The sequence below is a fragment of the Podarcis vaucheri genome (assembly GCF_965113315.1).
Source record: "Podarcis vaucheri genome assembly, chromosome: 11".
In the NCBI taxonomy this organism is placed as follows: domain Eukaryota; kingdom Metazoa; phylum Chordata; class Lepidosauria; order Squamata; family Lacertidae; genus Podarcis; species Podarcis vaucheri.
This window is the reverse complement of record NC_138749.1, coordinates 36,066,519-36,085,548: the sequence shown is the minus strand read 5'-3', so window position 1 is coordinate 36,085,548 and position 19,030 is coordinate 36,066,519. Positions and strand designations below refer to the sequence as shown.

The window sequence follows — 19,030 nt, the reverse complement described above, 5'->3', positions numbered from 1 at the left end:
GTCCAGTGTCGAGGGCCTTTTGGTGGTTCCCTCACTGTGAGGGATGTAACAGGCGCCAAGTTTGCAATATGCAAGCGGGAGAAAGCACCTTTGTGTGCCCGCACTGCAGTTTGCTCTGTGCGTTGCAGGGCACAGCGCTGCACGGGCTGCATTTGCATTGCATTGCGTGAGAGATTTGCATTTGCATTGCACAGATGTTGTGTGCATTGCACAGAGGGTGCGAGTGCATTGCACAGAGGGTGTGAGTGCATTGCACAGAGTGTGTGTGCATTGCACGGAGAGTGTAGTGGCATTGCACAGAGGGTGTAGTGGCATTGCACAGAGTGTGTGGGGTTTTTTGTTGTTGTTTTTTTTTTTGCATTGCACAGAGAGTGCATTGCACGGAGTGTGTAGTTGCATTGAACAGAGGGTGTGTGCAGTGCACGGAGTGTGTAGTTGCATTGCACGGAATGTGTAGTTGCATTGCATGGAGGGTAGTTGCATTGCACGGAGTGCGTTTTTGCATTGCACGATGTGTGTAGTTGCATTGAACGGAGTGTGTAGTTGCATTGCTTGAAGTGTGTAGTTGCATTGAACGGAGTGTGTAGTTGCATTGCATGGAGGGTAGTTGCATTGCACGGGGTGCGTTTTTTTGCATTGCACGGAGTGTGTAGTTGCATTGAACGGAGTGTGTAGTTGCATTGCATGAAGTGTGTAGTTGCATTGCATGAAGTGTGTAGTTGCATTGCATGGAGTGTGTAGTTGCATTGCACAGAGTGGGTAGTTGCATTGCATGGAGGGTAGTTGCATTGCATGGAGTGCGTTTTTGCATTGCACGGAGTGCGTTTTTGCATTGCACGGAGTGTGTAGTTGCATTGAACGGAGTGTGTAGCTGCATCGCACGGAGTATAGTTGCATTGCATGGATTGTGTGAGCACTGCACGGAGTGTGTTTTTGCATTGCGCAGTGTGTGTCTGAAAAGGAAGCTGGCTCGGCGGCAGTTTGTCGGGACCTTTTTAGCGGTTCTGGCCAGCGTCGGCCCTGTAAATTTACGTTTTATGATGGCAGCACAAGATGCCCCCTGCCCAAGCGGGGCTGGAAGCTGGCAAGCAATACCTCAATACTTTTTGCCCATATTCCCATTTTATTTAGGGATCCAGTTGGATATCGTTGCTAAAACATACCACTTGCCTATGGAGAAGCTGTCTGCCTTGAAGGAAGTTATTTTTGTAATACTTCCTCTGTAGCAAGTGATGCTTCATCAGATCCGATCTTGCTGGGTCACTTAATTAATCTTGCATGCAGAGTGGTTGCCCCAGGCCGCCCCTTCCCTTCCCACTAGGCCAGGCTGCCTGCGGCCTGAGGTCCCCTTACTTTTCTCATGCAATGGTTGCAATTCCTAAATGTTGAGGTCCCCTTACCTTGCTCATGCAATGGGATCTCATGCAATGGTTGCAATTCCTATATGTATGCAATAGTAGTTGGCCATGGCAGGATACTTGCACAGGGATCTTTCAGGTTCATGCTGATGCTGCTGGATCTTTGCCCTGTGGTTTTTATTTCAGGGGCTGCTGGTGTGCAAAGCCATGGCCTCAAGCCCGGTATGGTGAGGCAATCATGTGACCTAACTTTTGAGTTTTCCCCATTGTAGCAGCAGTTCACATGGGGCCCGAGGAGTTCAGTGACCATCGGATCTGCTTTTGGTCTGATAACCAGGTAGTGGTGAGCGTCTTGGCAAAACAGTCCTCACGCTCCAGCAGAGTCTCCGCCCCTCCGCTCACGTGTTGGAGCTGCGCAGCTTAAGGTTTAATATTGTGCTTCTGCTCTCCTGATTACGGGATCCTCTAATGATGTCTCTGACACTGTATCCCATTTTCAGATGGAGCGCTTCAGATCCTGGGCTCCAGACACTCAGCTACTGCCAGACTTTTCCAGACCACCTGTGGCATTTTGACAACAATTAGTAATTTCAGAGAGCGGCAGCTTCCATTTCCCCTTCTGCTTTTAGCTCTTATGGGAAGGCCTGGATGGATTTCTTAGCCTTAAGCTGGCAGTCCGCGGCCATTCAGAGGAACTGGCCCCCATCCTCTGAGCAGATCCTGCAGTATTTGGTCCACCTGCCGCAGATTGGGCGTGCTGTTCTAACTATCGGAATTCAGTCCGCTGCAATGTCTGTTATACTGAAGCTTTATTTTTCAGAGACCCTTGCATAAAGTTTGTAATGCGCAGGGCCTTGGAAGGTTGGAATAGGCTCCAACCTCATAGGGCAGTGGGCAGGAAGTCGGTCAATTTTACCTATGCAGGATCTGCAACAAGTTAAAACTTGTCTGCTGGTAAAAGATCAAGGCGAGACTCCTTTCAGTTGTCCATTGCATTTTCGCACTGAGGGTTGGGGAAATGGTTGTTGGAGCCAGCACAGGGCTGAGAGTCTGGAGGCTTATTGCTTCAGGACTTATCCTTATCTGCTTTGGAGCTTGTCATTAGAGTTGGGAACTCTAAAACAGACTTAGTGGGCAGGAGTGCTACAATCAGGCTTCCCATTACAGATGAGGAGGGCCCTTGCCCAGTTATGGATAACAGAATATTTGGCTTTTTATTCCCTGGGGGCTGGCCCGCTCCTAGTGCATGAAAATGGGTTCCCGTTAGCCAGGCATCAATGTGCTTACGTCGTGCACCAGTTATTACAGCCTGCGGCTTGCTTACCGCTGAACACGCCTCATTCCTTACGATTAGGTGCTGCTGCAAAGGCTGCACACTGGGGGCCTGTCAGTAGACAGGATTGTGAATACGGGTCATTGGAAGTCTGACGCTGACAAGGGTTATATCAGGAAGTGTCACAATGATGTCTGTGCTGATGCTTGTCTGTTATTTCCTTTTCTCATAGGAGCAGCGGTGCACATTTGGGCCACAGCACTGTACACTGGGCTGGCAAGTGCGCTGACAAGTCTGGACTGGGGCGCCATCTCAGTCTTCCTGCCCATGTGGACATATACTGGATGTCCAGATGGGGAATGCTTTGGGAGGAGATCCTTCCTTTGGTGCGGTCGAGTGTGACCTGTGGTCCTCCCGCAGTGCTGGTGGTACAGCTGGGCAAGAATGATTTGCTGTCTTCCTCCAGCATAAGTTTGCATTCCTGCATGCAAGAGGGCTTGGATTGAGTTGATGGCAGCTCTCCCTGGACTCAAAATAATTTAAGGCATTGGTTCAAGGTGGTCTGGAGGGGGGGTTGGAGCACCTGTCCCCTCCAATGCGCAAAGATGTTCCATTAAGGGAATCCAAGGATTCGCCATGCTTTTGTTGACCCCTTTCTGAGGGGTAGGGCCATGCAAGAGTCCCTGGGAGCATTTGGGGGTGAGCTTGAGTCTGATCCTGGTTCATTGCTCCCCCATGCTGTTTACTGGAACTGACGATATGGTGGGGCCCAGTCGTCAGTGCTGCCCTGCTGAGGTCAGGTGCAGCTAGTCGGGAACCAATGCCTAGACAAACTACCACCGAGCAGGCCAGAAAGCATGTTAATATGGCGGTGGAAAATAAAATAAAATAAATAAAGTAAATAAAATAAAATAAAATAACATATAAAATAAAATAACAAATAAAATAAAATAGGTCCTTGCTTTAGGTGGTTCTGTGATACTGCACCCTGCTATTTTCTTCAAGACTGTTCCCCTCTTTGGGGCAGATGGGGGGTGCATCTTTCCCCTATGGGGAACGACACCTGGCGGGATGCGATTGCCTTGGGATTCATTGCTCCCCCACAATGTTGCTGGTACTGACGATATGGTGGGGCCCAGTCGTCAGTGCTGCCCTGCTGAGGTCAGGTGCAGCTAGTCAGGAACCAGTGCCTAGACAAACTACCACCAAAGAGGCCGGGAAGCATGTTAATAAGGAAGTGTAAAATAAAATAAAATAAAAATAAAATAAAATAAAATAAAAATAATAAAGTAAAATAGGCTTTGCTTCAGGTGGTTCCGTGATTTTGCACCCTGTGCTTACCTTCAAGGCTGCTGCCAGCTTTAGGGTGAATATTTCCCCTATAGGGAACGACACCTGGTTGGCTATGGTTGCTTTGGGATTGAAGGAAGGGTTGCATTTGTGAGTGGTTTGGCGGTGAGCTAAGGCTCTGTGGCGGTTAGGCATTGGTTAAATTGGTTGGTGGAGGGGTATGGATTGGCTGTGCCTGCCCCTCCAATGCTGCTGCAGACGGGTATTCCGTTAAAGGAATTCTGAAGCTTACCATCCCCTTCGTCCAAACCCTTGGAGCAGGGTGCGGGCCGCGTAAGCTTCAAGGAACAAGCGCGGAGTAGCTGAGGGCCTGTGACGCAGCTCCAGCTGACTCTGTCCCTTGTTTCCTCCGGGACTGACTAGGGAGTCAGTGCTGTCCCCCATGGCGGGAGGGGACAGATAGTCATAACCAATGCCTAAGCAACCACTCTCAATTTGTATTTAAATAAAGTTGTGGCCAAAATTATGCCAAAAACCTTAAACAAAAATTATGTGTGATGTGTGAGTTATTGGGAAGGGGGTTTTGGTGGACCTCAACACGCAAAGCGTGTTCACATCAAAAGAGAGCACGTGTTGCGGTTGGGGCCGAACAAAACCCCATGTTAGTGACCAGGCCATAGATGGCTAGAGGCCTGGGAGCAGACTGGAGGATGTTGTTACTGGGGCAATTTGGATGTTGCCAATTTAGGGGTGGGATCAATGGCTTTATAAGCAGGGTCCACAGCTTTCTCTTTCTCTTTTGCTGTGGACACCGGATCTCCCGCCCGCCCTCCCTTGCTTGGGCTTGCGCCTTGACCTTGCTCTGCCTGTCATGGGGTCGTTCGCCTTGGTGCGGGGGCCCAGTAGGAATTTTTCCAATTGGCTGATTAGTGCGTGCCTTTTGGGTTTTGCCTACTGCTTAGCAAATCGTCACAACTTGTAAGGTTGGCGGTTAGGCATTGGTTAAATTGGTTGGTGGAGGGGTATGGATTGGCTGTGCCTGCCCCTCCAATGCTGCTGCAGACGGGTATTCCGTTAAAGGAATTCTGAAGCTTACCATCCCCTTCGTCCAAACCCTTGGAGCAGGGTGCGGGCCGCGTAAGCTTCAAGGAACAAGCGCGGAGTAGCTGAGGGCCTGTGACGCAGCTCCAGCTGACTCTGTCCCTTGTTTCCTCCGGGACTGACTAGGGAGTCAGTGCTGTCCCCCATGGCGGGAGGGGACAGATAGTCATAACCAATGCCTAAGCAACCACTCTCAATTTGTATTTAAATAAAGTTGTGGCCAAAATTATGCCAAAAACCTTAAACAAAAATTATGTGTGATGTGTGAGTTATTGGGAAGGGGGTTTTGGTGGACCTCAACACGCAATTACTATGCCCATAGAGAGAACAAGTAGCTTTGTTTATGAAATATTCCCAGCTTAGACAAAGCTAAGCAAAATTTCAATCCTGAAATAATACTGTATTACTGTTGTTAATTGCTTCTATTTTTCCATTCAGAAGTAGAAGCTACTCCAACGTAGAATGAAAATGGGTGACAGCCTCTGCAGTGGATTGGCTGCAAGTTGGCAGTTATAAATACAGTATGAATTCACTGAAAACTTTACCACTTTGCTTTTCACAACAATAAAATAGGTGAAAGAGCTAAGAGAATTTTGGAGTATGAGAATTACCTTTACTATAGGACAAAGACAATGAAAGGACAGCAGGCCACAAACAGGCATGTTGTTTAACCGATATTAAAACACAGACAATATTCTGTTGAACAAGAACAAAGCCGACAGCCTGAAATGAACAGTCCCAAGTTTCTAATTTTATCACTGGAATTTGATTTTTTGCACTACACTGTCTGCCAGAGACCAATCCTTACAACCTAAGCTTCACAAATCTCCTAGTCTGAAAGGATTAGTTGTATTAAAAACTGTATGCTCTACACTGCGACCTATCAAATTCATTTAACTGAACCAGGGCACATATTGCTGCTAATCCATTGCCGCTTATCTGTTTACCATGGCCTTTGTATGAAAGCAGATGACCTCTTATTACTTGGCCAGTGCTTTAAAAAGCCCAGCATGATGGCTGTAGCCATTAGTCGTCTCTAAATTCTGGTTAGCTCAGTGGTCAGCATCTCCTCTGCATCCAGAACAGCTAACGTATATTCTCCAAGTAGGCCTGGGAAATAATCCTGGAGGGTTTATGTCAGTCAGTGTGGACAATGCTAAGCTAGATGGACCAATGTTCAGACATTGTATGAGGCAGCTTCCTAGTTTATGTGAGGGGATGATTTTACTATACAACCACAACCACAGAGGAATGAGAACATAGAAAGCTGCCTTATTCAGAGTCAGACCCTTGGTCCAGTATTATCTACATGGACTGGCAGCAGCCCTCCAGGGTTTCAGACACGGTAGGGATATCTCAGTCCTACCTGCTGATGCCAGGGGTTGAACCTGGGACCTTCTGCATGGAAAGCAGATGCTTTGCAACTGAGCTATAGCTCTGCCCACAATGGTGTCATGGGAAGACTTGACTCATTGCACGGCTCGATTCTTCCTATGTCTGGCAGGCTGCATGCAGCCACAGCCAGTATACAGGTCATTTCTAGTCAGTAACTAATTGGTAAATAGTTTCCCCTTTATCTAAACCTTAAAGAGCAAATCAGGGGAGCAAGGAAATGCCATCTCACCATGTGCTAGAAACATAGTACCGCATGTTGCAATCACCATATGAAACAACATTTCCATTAACATTACAAATGTTTTTTCTTTGCTCTGATGAAAGCTAACCTACATAGTTGAATAGAGGCCTGTAACCCAGCGGAACCACAGGTTAGGTCACTCATTCTACAGTTTTATCCAGTTACCTCTACTCTCAACAGAACCACATCCACAGCTATAGTTCTCTCAAGCTGTTATATGTACCTTTTGTCAGTCTTGCATCAAACAAACAGACTTTTGATGTGAATATTGGTGTCTGTTATAACCCCAGGTCTTTGGTACAAAGAGGAAGTGGGAAGAATCAAGACACAGAAACAAACAGCTGCTGATATAGGAAGAAACAGCCTACAGTTTTCTTTCAACCATTTCTGATTACCACATTGTAAAAAATCAGGGAAGTAAACTATGGGTAAGCACCTCTAAAGGGCGGTGTATCTCTTCTCTTTGTCCAGTGGGGAACTGGAACTCACAACTCTGGTTTTGCCAATGGCTTTCACTTTCAGATTAAGAGTGGGACATAAGGCAAGTCTCAGGTTGCAAGGATCAGCAGTTACATGAGAGGTCAAGGTCACTGCTAGGCAACAAGTGAGGTTTCCCCTGTCCCTTCCTTTTGAAGGAGAGGGTGAGCACAGCATTTTCCACAGGATGTGACTGGAGTCCTTACATTGGGCAGGCAAATGGGCACTCCTAGTGGGTTGGTTAGGGGAGGTTTGTATGCGTCTCCATATCCTAGGCAATGGAGGCAGGATGAGTGCTGGCTTGGCATAAGGAGAGACTCCTGGGTAATAGAAGAAGGTGCCAGGGGTGGCTACTTGGCTGGAGAAGCTATGGGTGGGGCATGCCCGGAAGAGAAGTAATGGGAGGCACTTAGAGTTTGCCTGAGCCTCTTTTGGAGAGCGAATCTTTGCCCCCTTACCCATTCTGACCCTCCTCAGAATCAGACATCTCTTGGGCTTTGGAATCCACTATTCCCACTCTGCAGGGACCCCCTCCAGAGTCCTCCAGATCTAGCTCCCCAACCACTTCCTACTCACAACCTTTGACTGCCTCTTCATGACACCTCTAAGGGATTCATGACACCCTTTTGAAACTGCTTGAAGTACAAAAGGCAGGAAATCTTCCTTCACAGAGACTGAATTCAGGATGTTTATTGTTGCATTTTCCTATCTAATTCATACCCTTGCTCAACCGGATAGTACAAGAAACTAGAAATGTTGTTTCCAAATGACTTTTGCTGTTATGAAAGAGGCCCAAACCAACTCCTGTTGTAACAAAATATTCAGCTTTTGCCATATTAAACAGGTACTTTCCCTTTTGATTCTGTGTATACTTGCACAACAGTCTTATATTCTCAGTAGTGTGTTGTATTACCTGGTTGTGTTACTTGGTTGAAAAGGAATTCTATTTTGAAAAGAAGGAAGATTATATAAAATGACAGCTTTAATCAGTATCTCTTAGATGAAACAGTAGGCTAATTCAATGGAATTATACCTAGATACAGTCTTCTAGTAAAATGAAACAAAATTCATAGAACCTTAATCAGCATAGTTTTCAGTATAGTAATGAAAAGGAAAATATGAACAAGTCATTCCAGCATCTCAGACATGCTGGTTCATTTTACCCCATCAAAGGCATTCACGTGGAGTTAATATGGACAGAATTTTAATGTCTGAGGAAGACAGCGGAAGAAGAATATCCTAATTTCAGCAGTAACTACTAATGTAGTTTTGACGATTATATGAGGAAACGGTATGAAGTAGCCTTATGAGGAATGGTTGATGGAGCTGGGTATGTTTTACCTGAATAAAAGGAGACTAAGAGGAGCAATAATAGCCATCTTCAAATATCTAAAGGGATGCCACATGGAAGATGGAGCAAGCTTGTTTTCTGCTGCTTCAGGTGGTAGGACCCAAACCAATAGATTCAAATGACAAGAAATTAGGTTTCGACTAAACATTAGGAAGAACTTTCTGACAGTAAGAGCTGTTCAACAGTGGGACATACTCTACTGGAAGGTGGTGGACTCTTCTTCATTGCAGGTTTTAAAGCAGAGGTTGGATGGCCATTTATCAGGGATGCTTTAGTTGAGATTCCTGCATTGAAGGCACTGGATTAGATGACTCTTGGGGTCCCAACTCTACAATTCTATGATTCTATTATATACCTTAGTCTCATTGTTGTCATTACAGAATTGAGTAGGGAGGAGGATGGAGAGCATGACTACAATTAGTTGGCTCTGCCTGCCTGTCATTGGCTTTTGTACCATCTGCTCTTGGCCTTTCTGCCTTCCACCCTACCACTCCAATGCACATCAGCCAACATTGCATCTGGTGGTTTTAGCCAGCTCATGCAATGGTTTCCACTTGCCCAATGGGACTTCCCCTTCTTTTCCTCCCCTTTCCTCTTTTGCACCCCCAAATTTTGTGGTGGTGGGGGGGGAGAAGTCTTTTCACATTTGCTCATGTGCCAACTGTTATTGCCTACTAATTATCATCTATAAAGGACCTGAGATATGCTGACTGATGTACAGAGATTTTTTAAAACACCCCTGCCTTCAAGCTTACCATTACAAGCTTGGCAACCTAGCAGTTGGAAAGCACACCAGTGCAAGTAGATAAATAGGCACAGTGGTACCTTGGGTTACATACGCTTCAGGTTACATATGCTTCAAGTTACAGACTCCACTAACCCAGAAATAGTACCTCAGGTTAAGAACTTTGCTTCAGGATGAGAACAGAAATCGTGCTCTGGTGGTGTGGCAGCATCAGGAGGCCCCATTAGGTAAAGTGGTGCTTCAGGTTAAGAACAGTTTCAGGTTAAGAATGGACCTCCGGAACGAAGTAAGTATTTAGCCTGAGGTACCACTGTACTGCTGTGGCGGGAAGCTAAACTGTGTTTCCATGCGCTCTGTTTTCCCTCATTGTGTTCTGTTGCGCCAGAAGAGGTTTAGTCATGCTGGCCACATGACCCAGAAAGCTGTCTGTGGACATATGCCGGCTCCCTTGGCCGCAACCTCATAGTCGCCTTTGACTGCACTTAACTGTCTAGGGGTCCTTTATCTTACCTTTTAACTTACCATCTAACACAAGCAGACAAGACCACTTAATAATATAAATCTCAAGAATATTTTCCTCAAATGTTCATATCAGGCCTAGTACCCTTTTCAAAGGAATGGAGCATTAATGTTTATGAATAGTGCCCTAAAACCAACAGAGGTGCTTAGTTCAGAGTGCTGGTATGTCCATATTTGGTCCCAGAAGATCAGCAAGATGTGATAAGTTTTAGTGCATTGCTTGTTGTTACCAAGTATGCAAGCCTCTGCGCTTTAAAGAATGCCTACTGAATAACAAGGTTGATCCTGTATTAGAGTTCACATTTCACAACAAGGGACATTTAGCAAGAGAAAAAGCATAAAGCAGGCTTTGCTGTTGCATATGAGAATTAACTTTCATTAACAACCATCTTCTCTCACATGGAAAAATCATATTATCGTGGAATGAAGTTCTTCTCCCCACCCCACAAACTAGCATTTTATTTGTCTTCCCAATTCACTGTATCACATATTCCACTCAGAATGAAAGCTTCTTTAAGCACGAAGGGGAAAAAAGGTTTTACTGCCACCTGCAGGTTTTGGTAGTCAATATCCATCTATAATTTAAAACATGCCACAATAACCGCCTATTTCATTCCACACCTGTAAATTCAAGTATTCTCATAGAAACATAGAGCCATAGAATCTGTAATAGTTAAAAACCTGATGAAGACTGTACAACTTTCCATACTCACTAGTATGCCTCATACAATTCAAAACAAAGCCATGCTTCATACTGTAGTACAATTGACATAATCCGAATTTGTCCAAATTAAAATCCTCGATATTTGCAGATGATCGTGTACTTTTAAATTATATTCCTGTAACACTAGGATTAACAGAAGGACAGCAAACACAGACTCTACAAGCTCTTGTGGTTGCTAAGAGATGTATTATTTAAAGCTTGAAAGGATAAATATGCACCATCTACTATGCTATGGTTTGAAGACCTTAATGTCCTTGCTGCATTTGAACATACTTTCTATACACGCCAGATTCATTCTGATATCTATTTGGATATTTGGAGGGCATTTGTATTTGTTGTAGTGTGAATGCAAGCTGTCCCCCCTTTTTTTCTTTTTTCTTTTTTTCTTCCTTTAATACATTTGCAAAAGGAAAACAATGGCACAATCCAGATAACATACCTTGTTCTGACTTAATTAAAAAGAACAGGAATTGCACATAAACAGACGCAAATGTGTCCTGATTAATCAATGCGGCTGACCACAAGAAAAGCTTCTGAGAGTTGAGACTCTGGATGAATTTGTCACTCTCTAGATTATGGTCATTTTAGGTTATACCTGCTCAACTGCGTCTGAACCCATTAAAACTAATGTAACTGAAATATTGGTTAAAGAACACCAGCTAAACACCAGTTTATGTTCAGTCCCCTTAACAAACAAGGCATTTCACTATATTTATTTTTACTTAAATTTGTTTTCATTTTTAAAAATGGTTTTGGTACTATGCTAACCAGCTACTATCCAATTTGGAAAGCATAAGCAGCATTCACTTTGCAGTTATGCTGAGATGTATACATTTGAGAAAGCTATTGCACATGCTCAGATAACAGTTTCATGAACAGGAGTTTGGATGAGGGGAAACCCAACAGGCAACGAACATTACATCTCTCTGATAATACTAAATAATAATAATAATTTTATTATTTATAACCAGCCCATCTGGCTGGGTTTTCCCAACCACTCTGGGTGGTTCCCAACTGAATATTAAGAACACAATACAGCATTAAACATTAAAAACTTCCCTAAACAGGGCTGCCTTCAGATGTCTTTTAAAAGTAGGATGGTTGCTTATTTGCTTGACATATGATGTGAGGCTGTTCCACAGGACAGGCGCCACTACCGAGAAGGCCCTCTGCCTGGTTCCCTGTAACTTCGCTTCTTGCAGTGAGGGAACCGCCAGAAGGCCCTTGGAGCTGGACCTCAGTGTCTGGGCTGAACGGTGGGGGTGGAGACACTCCTTCAGGTATACAGCACCGAGGCCATTTAGGGCTTTAGAGTCACATGCAAAGTGACGTGAAATGCAGCAGTGGAAAACAAACTTGCTGCGTTTTGAGCTGCTAATGTGTGCACAGCCTCCTTGTTAACTCTTACCTACATATTTGCTGACATTCTTAAAAAAAAAAAAAAAGCCTGGAAGGTTTAAAGAGACAATATTTCCCTTTGCAGAAGCCATGCTAAATCTTCCTCAGTAGGCTTGATCTTCTATGCAATAATTCTAGATTAAATGATCCTTGTCACCCACTTTACCCAACAGAGAAATTAAATTGATGCACCTGTAAACCCACCCCCACCCCAAATCCTTTTCTCTTTTTTTTGATTTTTTTGGGTGGGGGGTCAGAAGTGTTATGTTAACTACCTCATAATACTATGGTAGAGAGGCAAATTTTAGGGGTAAGTTGTATATTTTTGCTGAAAGATCAGCTCTCTCTCTCTATATATAAACTTTTATTTTGCTTTAAACAGGTACATATAAATATAGACAACCAAAATTATAAAGGAAAATTCCTTAATAGTAATGGAAAAAAACTACAAAAAATATTGAAGTACATGACACAGAACATAAGCAACTATGGGAAAGATAAAAGAAAAGAAAAAAGAAAAATAGAAAAAGAAAGAAAAAGAAAAAGGAAAAGGAAGATGAGCCAAAGCAGGAAAGCTCATCTATTGTACACTTCCGTCAAGCTCACAACAGATCATTATTCTTATCAATTATCTCTATCTGCATTCCAAAGGAATCCCTCGTCTTGGTATCAGGGAACATTTCTCTATGCGGTATCATTCTAAACATAGACAGATCTTTCTTGTTGAGCCCTTGTCCCCTAAATAATTATTTAAACATTACCATTCTTCTTTCACCAATTTTTAGGTTTATCTCTTATTGCATCTGTCAGCTTTGTGAGCTCCAAATACTCGCACAATTTGACTAGCCATTCCTCTTTAGTGGGTGTATTTTTATCTTTGTAGTGTTTTGCCACTATAACCCTTGCTGCTGACGTTGCATACATAAATAGCCTAGTTTTGTTTTTGGGAATATTATCTGAAACCATTCCTAGTAAAAATTCTTCCGGTTTCTTGCTACATGTAGTTTTTATCAATCTCTTTATCTCTTCATAAATCATGTTCCAAAATCTTTGCATCTCTAGACAGGACCACCACATATGGTAGTATGTTCCTATCTGTTCCTTACATCGCCAGCACTTGTTATTGTTTGATTTATTTATTTTCACAAGTTTTACAGGGGTCAGGTACCACCTATAGTACATTTTCATAAGATTTTCCCTTATAAGGAAACAAGCCATGAATTTTATATTTTTAGTCCATAATTCATTCCAAATATTGGGTTTGATCGTATGTCCCAGGTCCCTCTCCCATTTTACTGTAATTTCTTTGATATCTTCAGCACTTTTTCAAGCAGAGGGGGAGTCCTCCATTATCTACCTTTCCACTGGAGGCTGGCTTTCCCTACACATTACATTGTATTAGCATTAGAAGGGATTCTACGTGTGTTCTTGTACTTAATTTCACTTTTCAAATTCAATAGCATAGCTGCTCAAACATAAGCTACAGTTTTCTTTACCAATAGCTGCTGTCAGTGAATTGGGGCTTCATATCTCTAGTGACGCCTGCTCCTTGGGAGAAAGGCGATGGCAAACCTAGACAACATCTTAAAAAGCAGAGACATCACCTTGCCAACAAAGGTCCGTATAGTAAAAGCCATGGTTTTCCCAGTAGTGATGTATGGAAGTGAGAGCTGGACCATAAAGAAGGCTGATCGCCGAAGAATTGATGCTTTTGAATTATGGTGCTGGAGGAGACTCTTGAGAGTCCCATGGACTGCAAGAAGATCAAACCTCTCCATTCTGAAGGAAATCAGCCCTGAGTGCTCACTGGAAGGACAGATCGTGAAGCTGAGGCTCCAATACTTTGGCCACCTCATGAGAAGAGAGGACTCCCTGGAAAAGACCCTGATGTTGGGAAAGATGGAGGGCACAAGGAGAAGGGGACGACAGAGAATGAGATGGTTGGATGGTGTTCTTGAAGCTACTAGCATGAGTTTGATCAAACTGCGGGAGGCAGTGGAGGACAGAAGTGCCTGGCGTGCTCTGGTCCATGGGGTCATGAAGAGTCGGACACGACTAAACGACTAAACAACAACAACATCTCTAGTGAAGTAGCCGTGGTGTGCATACATATTTTATACCATTCATCCAGAGCTAAGGATACAGACCACTTTACTTATCTGAGTTGTACATACTTAGCTTCTATGTCCATTCCAATAAGCCAACTCTCATATGCCTGCCTACAGGAATACAACTAAGGGGGTGGCATGAGTTTTCCAGCTGCTCAAATAACTGAGAAGCTCAGCTGGCTTCAATCCTTCATCCCTTCTGCTGTGTCCTCAGATCATTTTCCGTGATGCTCTTTGTTCTTTGCCCATATCAAAATCCTTGTGCTCAGAATGGAGTGCCATATTTAAGGCACCAGATAACCCCTTTTAGAAAGACAGTTATCCCCCATGTTTTTAGGTGTTGTAAGCTGTTCTGGGGATTGGAGAAAAGGTTATAAAGCAAAAATAGCCACAACACTGCTGTGAGGGAGAATGTGAGGGAGAATGTCCCCCCCCAAAAAAAAATCCCTTCAAAAGGAATCTGAATCTTAGCTATTCCCATGAATCTCACATTTTTATAGCATTCTAAAAAGCAAAATAACTGTTGTGTGCAATCAAGACATTCAAGATTCTACACAGTTGCAACAAATAAACGGTACTCAGGAATCTGCTTGCACCCTGGCAAAACCACCTAGTAAGGGTGCCTTTGACCATACATAGGGTACCTTTCCTTCACACAAGAAACAGTCAGATTCAACATATGTGGGGACAAGAAGCAGGGATTCAGGATAAATGTGAGCTTTTGATAGTCTTATATTCAGCATGTTCCTACCTGAGTACCCAGGCAGGCAACCATCATATGAGTAAGGAGTTTAGCTGCAAACATTGAAGACCTGGTACAAAACAGGTGTGAACAAATAGCCAAGATCAAACCTGTTTGAACAAAAGAAAAACAAGGGTTATACTAAGATTGTTATTTGGCAATAGGCCAGATTACAAAGGAGCCACAGAAATATGAAATATGCAAGAACCTCAGTCTACCATATATTTAATTTAGACCATTTCATAAGACCCATTTCAAAGTTATTGCATCACTGCTTACAACTCCAGGCCAGCCTTTCATCTCTCCTGCTTCTGAGATATTTTCACAGTGTTTACCTTTTCCTGGAGAGTCACAGATACCTTATGGGAATTCTCAGTGCTAGAAAGTATTCATGCACGAACAATGACTGTTTCAATAAAGAATCTTTATGCGGCCCACAAATGTAGTAGGATAGGGTTGTCATACATCCTCTTTTCCCTTGGACACATCCTCTTTTTCAGGGATAAATTTTCAGTCTGGGTGGATTTTTTGAATTTTTGAAATTTTTGAATTTTGCAAACAGAGCCAGGAAGTATGCATGTGAGTATCACTCTTTATTTTTTCCTATCTCTATGGATGCACCTGCTGCTCTCTGTACAAAGACTTGCTTTGCAAGCAGAGCCAGGAAGCGTGCATGCAAGGATCACTCTTAACCTTTTCCTATCCCTAGGGTGCACCCGCATGGTGGATGTTGGGATTGGGCTCATCATGTAACGGCAGATTGAACAGGTGCAACCTAGACCTCTCGGAGCTATTTGCCATGCTGATGCCCAGTAAGCTGCCCATGAGCAGGCAGGAAAGACTCCCTGAAGGGGCCTCTGCTAGCATCTCCCTTAGCAGGTCTCTCTTTCTCTCTGTCTCCCCTTCCATCCTTCCTCGCTTTAGGGTCTCCCATATACTCCTATGCATGCCTCAATGCCAGGAAACCCACCCCAAACCAGTGCATTATCCATTCATTGGTTGACTCTATTCTGCAATATTAGAAAGACCTAAGAAAAGAAAGAGAGCTTGCTGGTAAAGAGTGTTATGTATTCAGTGGTCTGTGTTTGCCTGAGCCTGAGTCTGGACTAAGGATTCTGAGCTCCTGTGTTCTGATTCAATACATGATGTCCAATCACAGAACATTTCAGGATTTGGGCCTCTGCCATTGGCCCATGTAATCTGAGTCATGATTTGCAGCTTAGGAGAGTAGACAGCCAATCACGTGGGGAGTGGGAGTGGCCCAGGCTTCCAGGAATGTTTGAAATCAAACCTTTATTAGGCATTGTACATGTATATAAGCAGTTGCTTTGCCCCTGTTTCCTAGTTAAAAAGGTAAAGGTACCCCTGCCCGTACGGGCCAGTCTTGACAGACTCTGGGGTTGTGCGCTCATCTCACTATAGGCCGGGAGCCAGCGCTGTCCACAGACACTTCCAGGTCACGTGGCCAGCGTGACGAAGCTGCTCTGGTGAGCCAGAGCCGCACACGGAAACGCCATTTACCTTCCCACTAGTAAGCGGTCCCTATTTATCTACTTGCACCCAGGGGTGCTTTCGAACTGCTACGTTGGCAGGCGCTGGGACCGAGCAACGGGAGCGCACCCCGCCATGGGGATTCGAACCGCCGACCATGCGATCGGCAAGTCCTAGGCGCTGAGGTTTTACCCACAGCGCCACCCGCGTCCCTGTTATGTAGTTCAATAAAGGTTCTTGCTGTCATCACTGTGTCTTGCCTCGTGGAAACCTACCTACACTTCAAAGAGGATCCCCCCAAGCTCTCTCAGTTCTAATTAAAAGTTCTTTGTCTAAGACCAATGGGCTATTGGATAGCTAGTGCAGACACGAACCAAATCACATTGGGTACCTCTAAACACAATTCTTGAATGTAAGTTAAAATACACAGCTCTCATGTAAGGTAAGGGAAAGGCCCCCTTCCCCGTGTCCGTGTGTGTTGATTTATACATCTTGAAATCTTAGCAGACTGAAGAAGCTAGCAAAGGAAGTTCTGGGGGTTGGGGTGGGGGAAATGGCTGAAGCACTTGGCACCCCATTTCTCCCCTAAAAGCTTTGCTCCTTTCCTTTGATCACCATAATGCTTGGATCTTCATATTGTATTTTGTATATTGTATTTCAGACACCTGAAGGCAGCCCTATATAGAGAAGTTTTTAAATGTTTAATGTTTTATTATGTTTTTGTATATGTTGGAAGCCGCCCAGAGTGGCTAGGGCAACTGATTCAGATGGGTGGGGTACAAATAATTAATTATTGCTGCTGCTGCTGTTATGGAATAAAGGTAAAGGTAAAGGGACCCCTGTTATGGAATAGGATGTCCCTATTTTCATCTGAGAAATGTTGAAGGGTATATGGTGTGTGAGTCTGCGGTGATGGAAGGTGATGTGTCTCCATGTCCTCTTTTTCGCTCTTCACAATATGACAACCCTATTTAAACAGGACAAACTGCTGGGCTGGGTAAGATTTGGTGTCTAGATGTATTTGAATTTCAGCCAATGGATTTTACTCTGCATATTCATTTTGTGCCTGCTACATTTGTAGGGTTACACTTAGAAATATTAGGCTGGTTACTAAAATATAAGGTCTTGGATCCACAGTTGTGAACTGGATACTTCTGTAGGCAGAAGTCAGGAGGGAGAGGGAAAAGCCATTTCTGCCCATTCCTCTTCCACCCTGCAGCCTCCTGTGCTCCCAAAATCTGCTCCGGGGAATCAGAACTGGAGAGGAGAGCTGCTGGGGGAGGGGGAATAAATGAAAATTGCAAGCATCTCTGCTGGACCTGGCTCTTTTCTGCAAAGAAAAGCATCCTTACTGAACAACAGGACAGAATCCAACCTATTGTGTGAAGAAGTCTAGAAGTCAAAAGATAAAGCTTTGGCCTACTTGGCACCACTGTAGAATCATTTTACCAAAGTGTGATTCCCTTTGATTTCACTCAAACAGTATGATTCTATGCATGTCTACTCAAAAGTAAGCCTACTCCCTTTGTAAAGTGTATATAGGATTGTAGTGTAAGGTCGCTAGTTCCTGTTAACTAGAAGAATCTGAGATTTATTTTTACCCTTTGGTTCAAAGTTCAAGAGAGCAGGAACTCTGGGATTTTTATATTTGGGCATGTCCTCCTCTAGAGTTTGATTATGGGTTATAGCTTATTTTGTCTTGGATCCAAAAGAATCACATAACTAGTTTCATGTGCCCGAAGGAGGTTTGGACTTGTATGACTTTGTCCTCCATGCTGCACCAACAAATTTCTTTTAAAAACTGAGGGGAGTTCCAAAAGCCATTTGTGATAATGCATTGAGGTCTGGGATTCCGGGGGCGGGACAGGGGGGAAGAATCAAAAAATCCACTGTGTGTGCTGAAGCAGCTCTTTGGATCATGGCCTATGTGCTTTCTGCTATTCAGTGCATTCCAGAAACAATACTTTTTACGCATTCTTTGCTTTTAAAAAATCAGCACACAATTCATAAACGTAAAAATAATAATGTTATCAACTGACCAGAAATGCAGATGAAACCAGATGAAAAGAAAGCTTCGTTGTAAGAAGACAAGCTGTCTGTTTGTGCATAAGCTGCGTAAATAGACATGTGCGAACAGGAGCATTCCACGTAATCTGAGGAATCATCTATCACTTTGCAGAACTGACTGTCAGACAACCAGCTACAGAGGAAACAAAGGTCAATGATGTTAATTCATTAGTCTTTAGTCTGGAAATCAATAATCATAATACAAACATGAGCAAAACGTGGAATATTTTGAGTTGTGAGCTCCATCACAAGAATAACATACTCTTCCAACTCCTCCCAAGTAAGAGTTAATGCACCTATTACATGTGCCAAGGGGAAATACTTTGTGTGGTAATGAGTGACTGAGAACGCGGGATATCAATGCAAAATTTGTTGGAGGCAGTAGGCCTTTGAAGGCCAGTTGCTGGGAATCACACACAGTCAGGTCCTGCTTTCCGGCTTCCTGTTGCAGGCACAATGAGAACAGAATGCTATATTAGATGACCTGATCCGGTAAGCTCTTCATTTATTCTTAAAAGAAAGGATAGAATTTGAACAGGTTAATGTCTAACCTCACAGAGCAGGAGAGGGACAGGCGGGTTAGATTCTGGTGGCAGATTCTTGGATTTGATAATTTTGGAGAACTTGTCAGGCAAGAAAAAGTCTAAAAATGTAGCTGATATGAGGCCTGGCAAATTAACTCAAGCTGATGAAGTAAATATAGGTTGATATGCCAAAGAACTGCAAGCTCTGGTGTGCTATCACTGATCC

The 19,030-nt window shown here is 43.8% G+C and overlaps 1 protein-coding gene across 3 annotated transcripts in view; it reads right to left on the bottom strand.

The window, feature by feature from the left end:
• The window catches only part of ADGRV1 (adhesion G protein-coupled receptor V1), a 247,800-nt gene that overhangs the window by 99,779 nt on the left and 128,991 nt on the right, over positions 1-19,030 (bottom strand). For all 3 annotated transcript variants that reach the window (XM_082191331.1, XM_082191333.1, XM_082191332.1), the window contains 2 exons: positions 18,253-18,413; positions 14,732-14,832 (listed from right to left, as the gene is read on the bottom strand). In XM_082191331.1, coding sequence (XP_082047457.1) covers positions 14,732-14,832; positions 18,253-18,413 — 262 coding nt within the window. The remainder of the gene's footprint in view (positions 1-14,731; positions 14,833-18,252; positions 18,414-19,030) is intronic.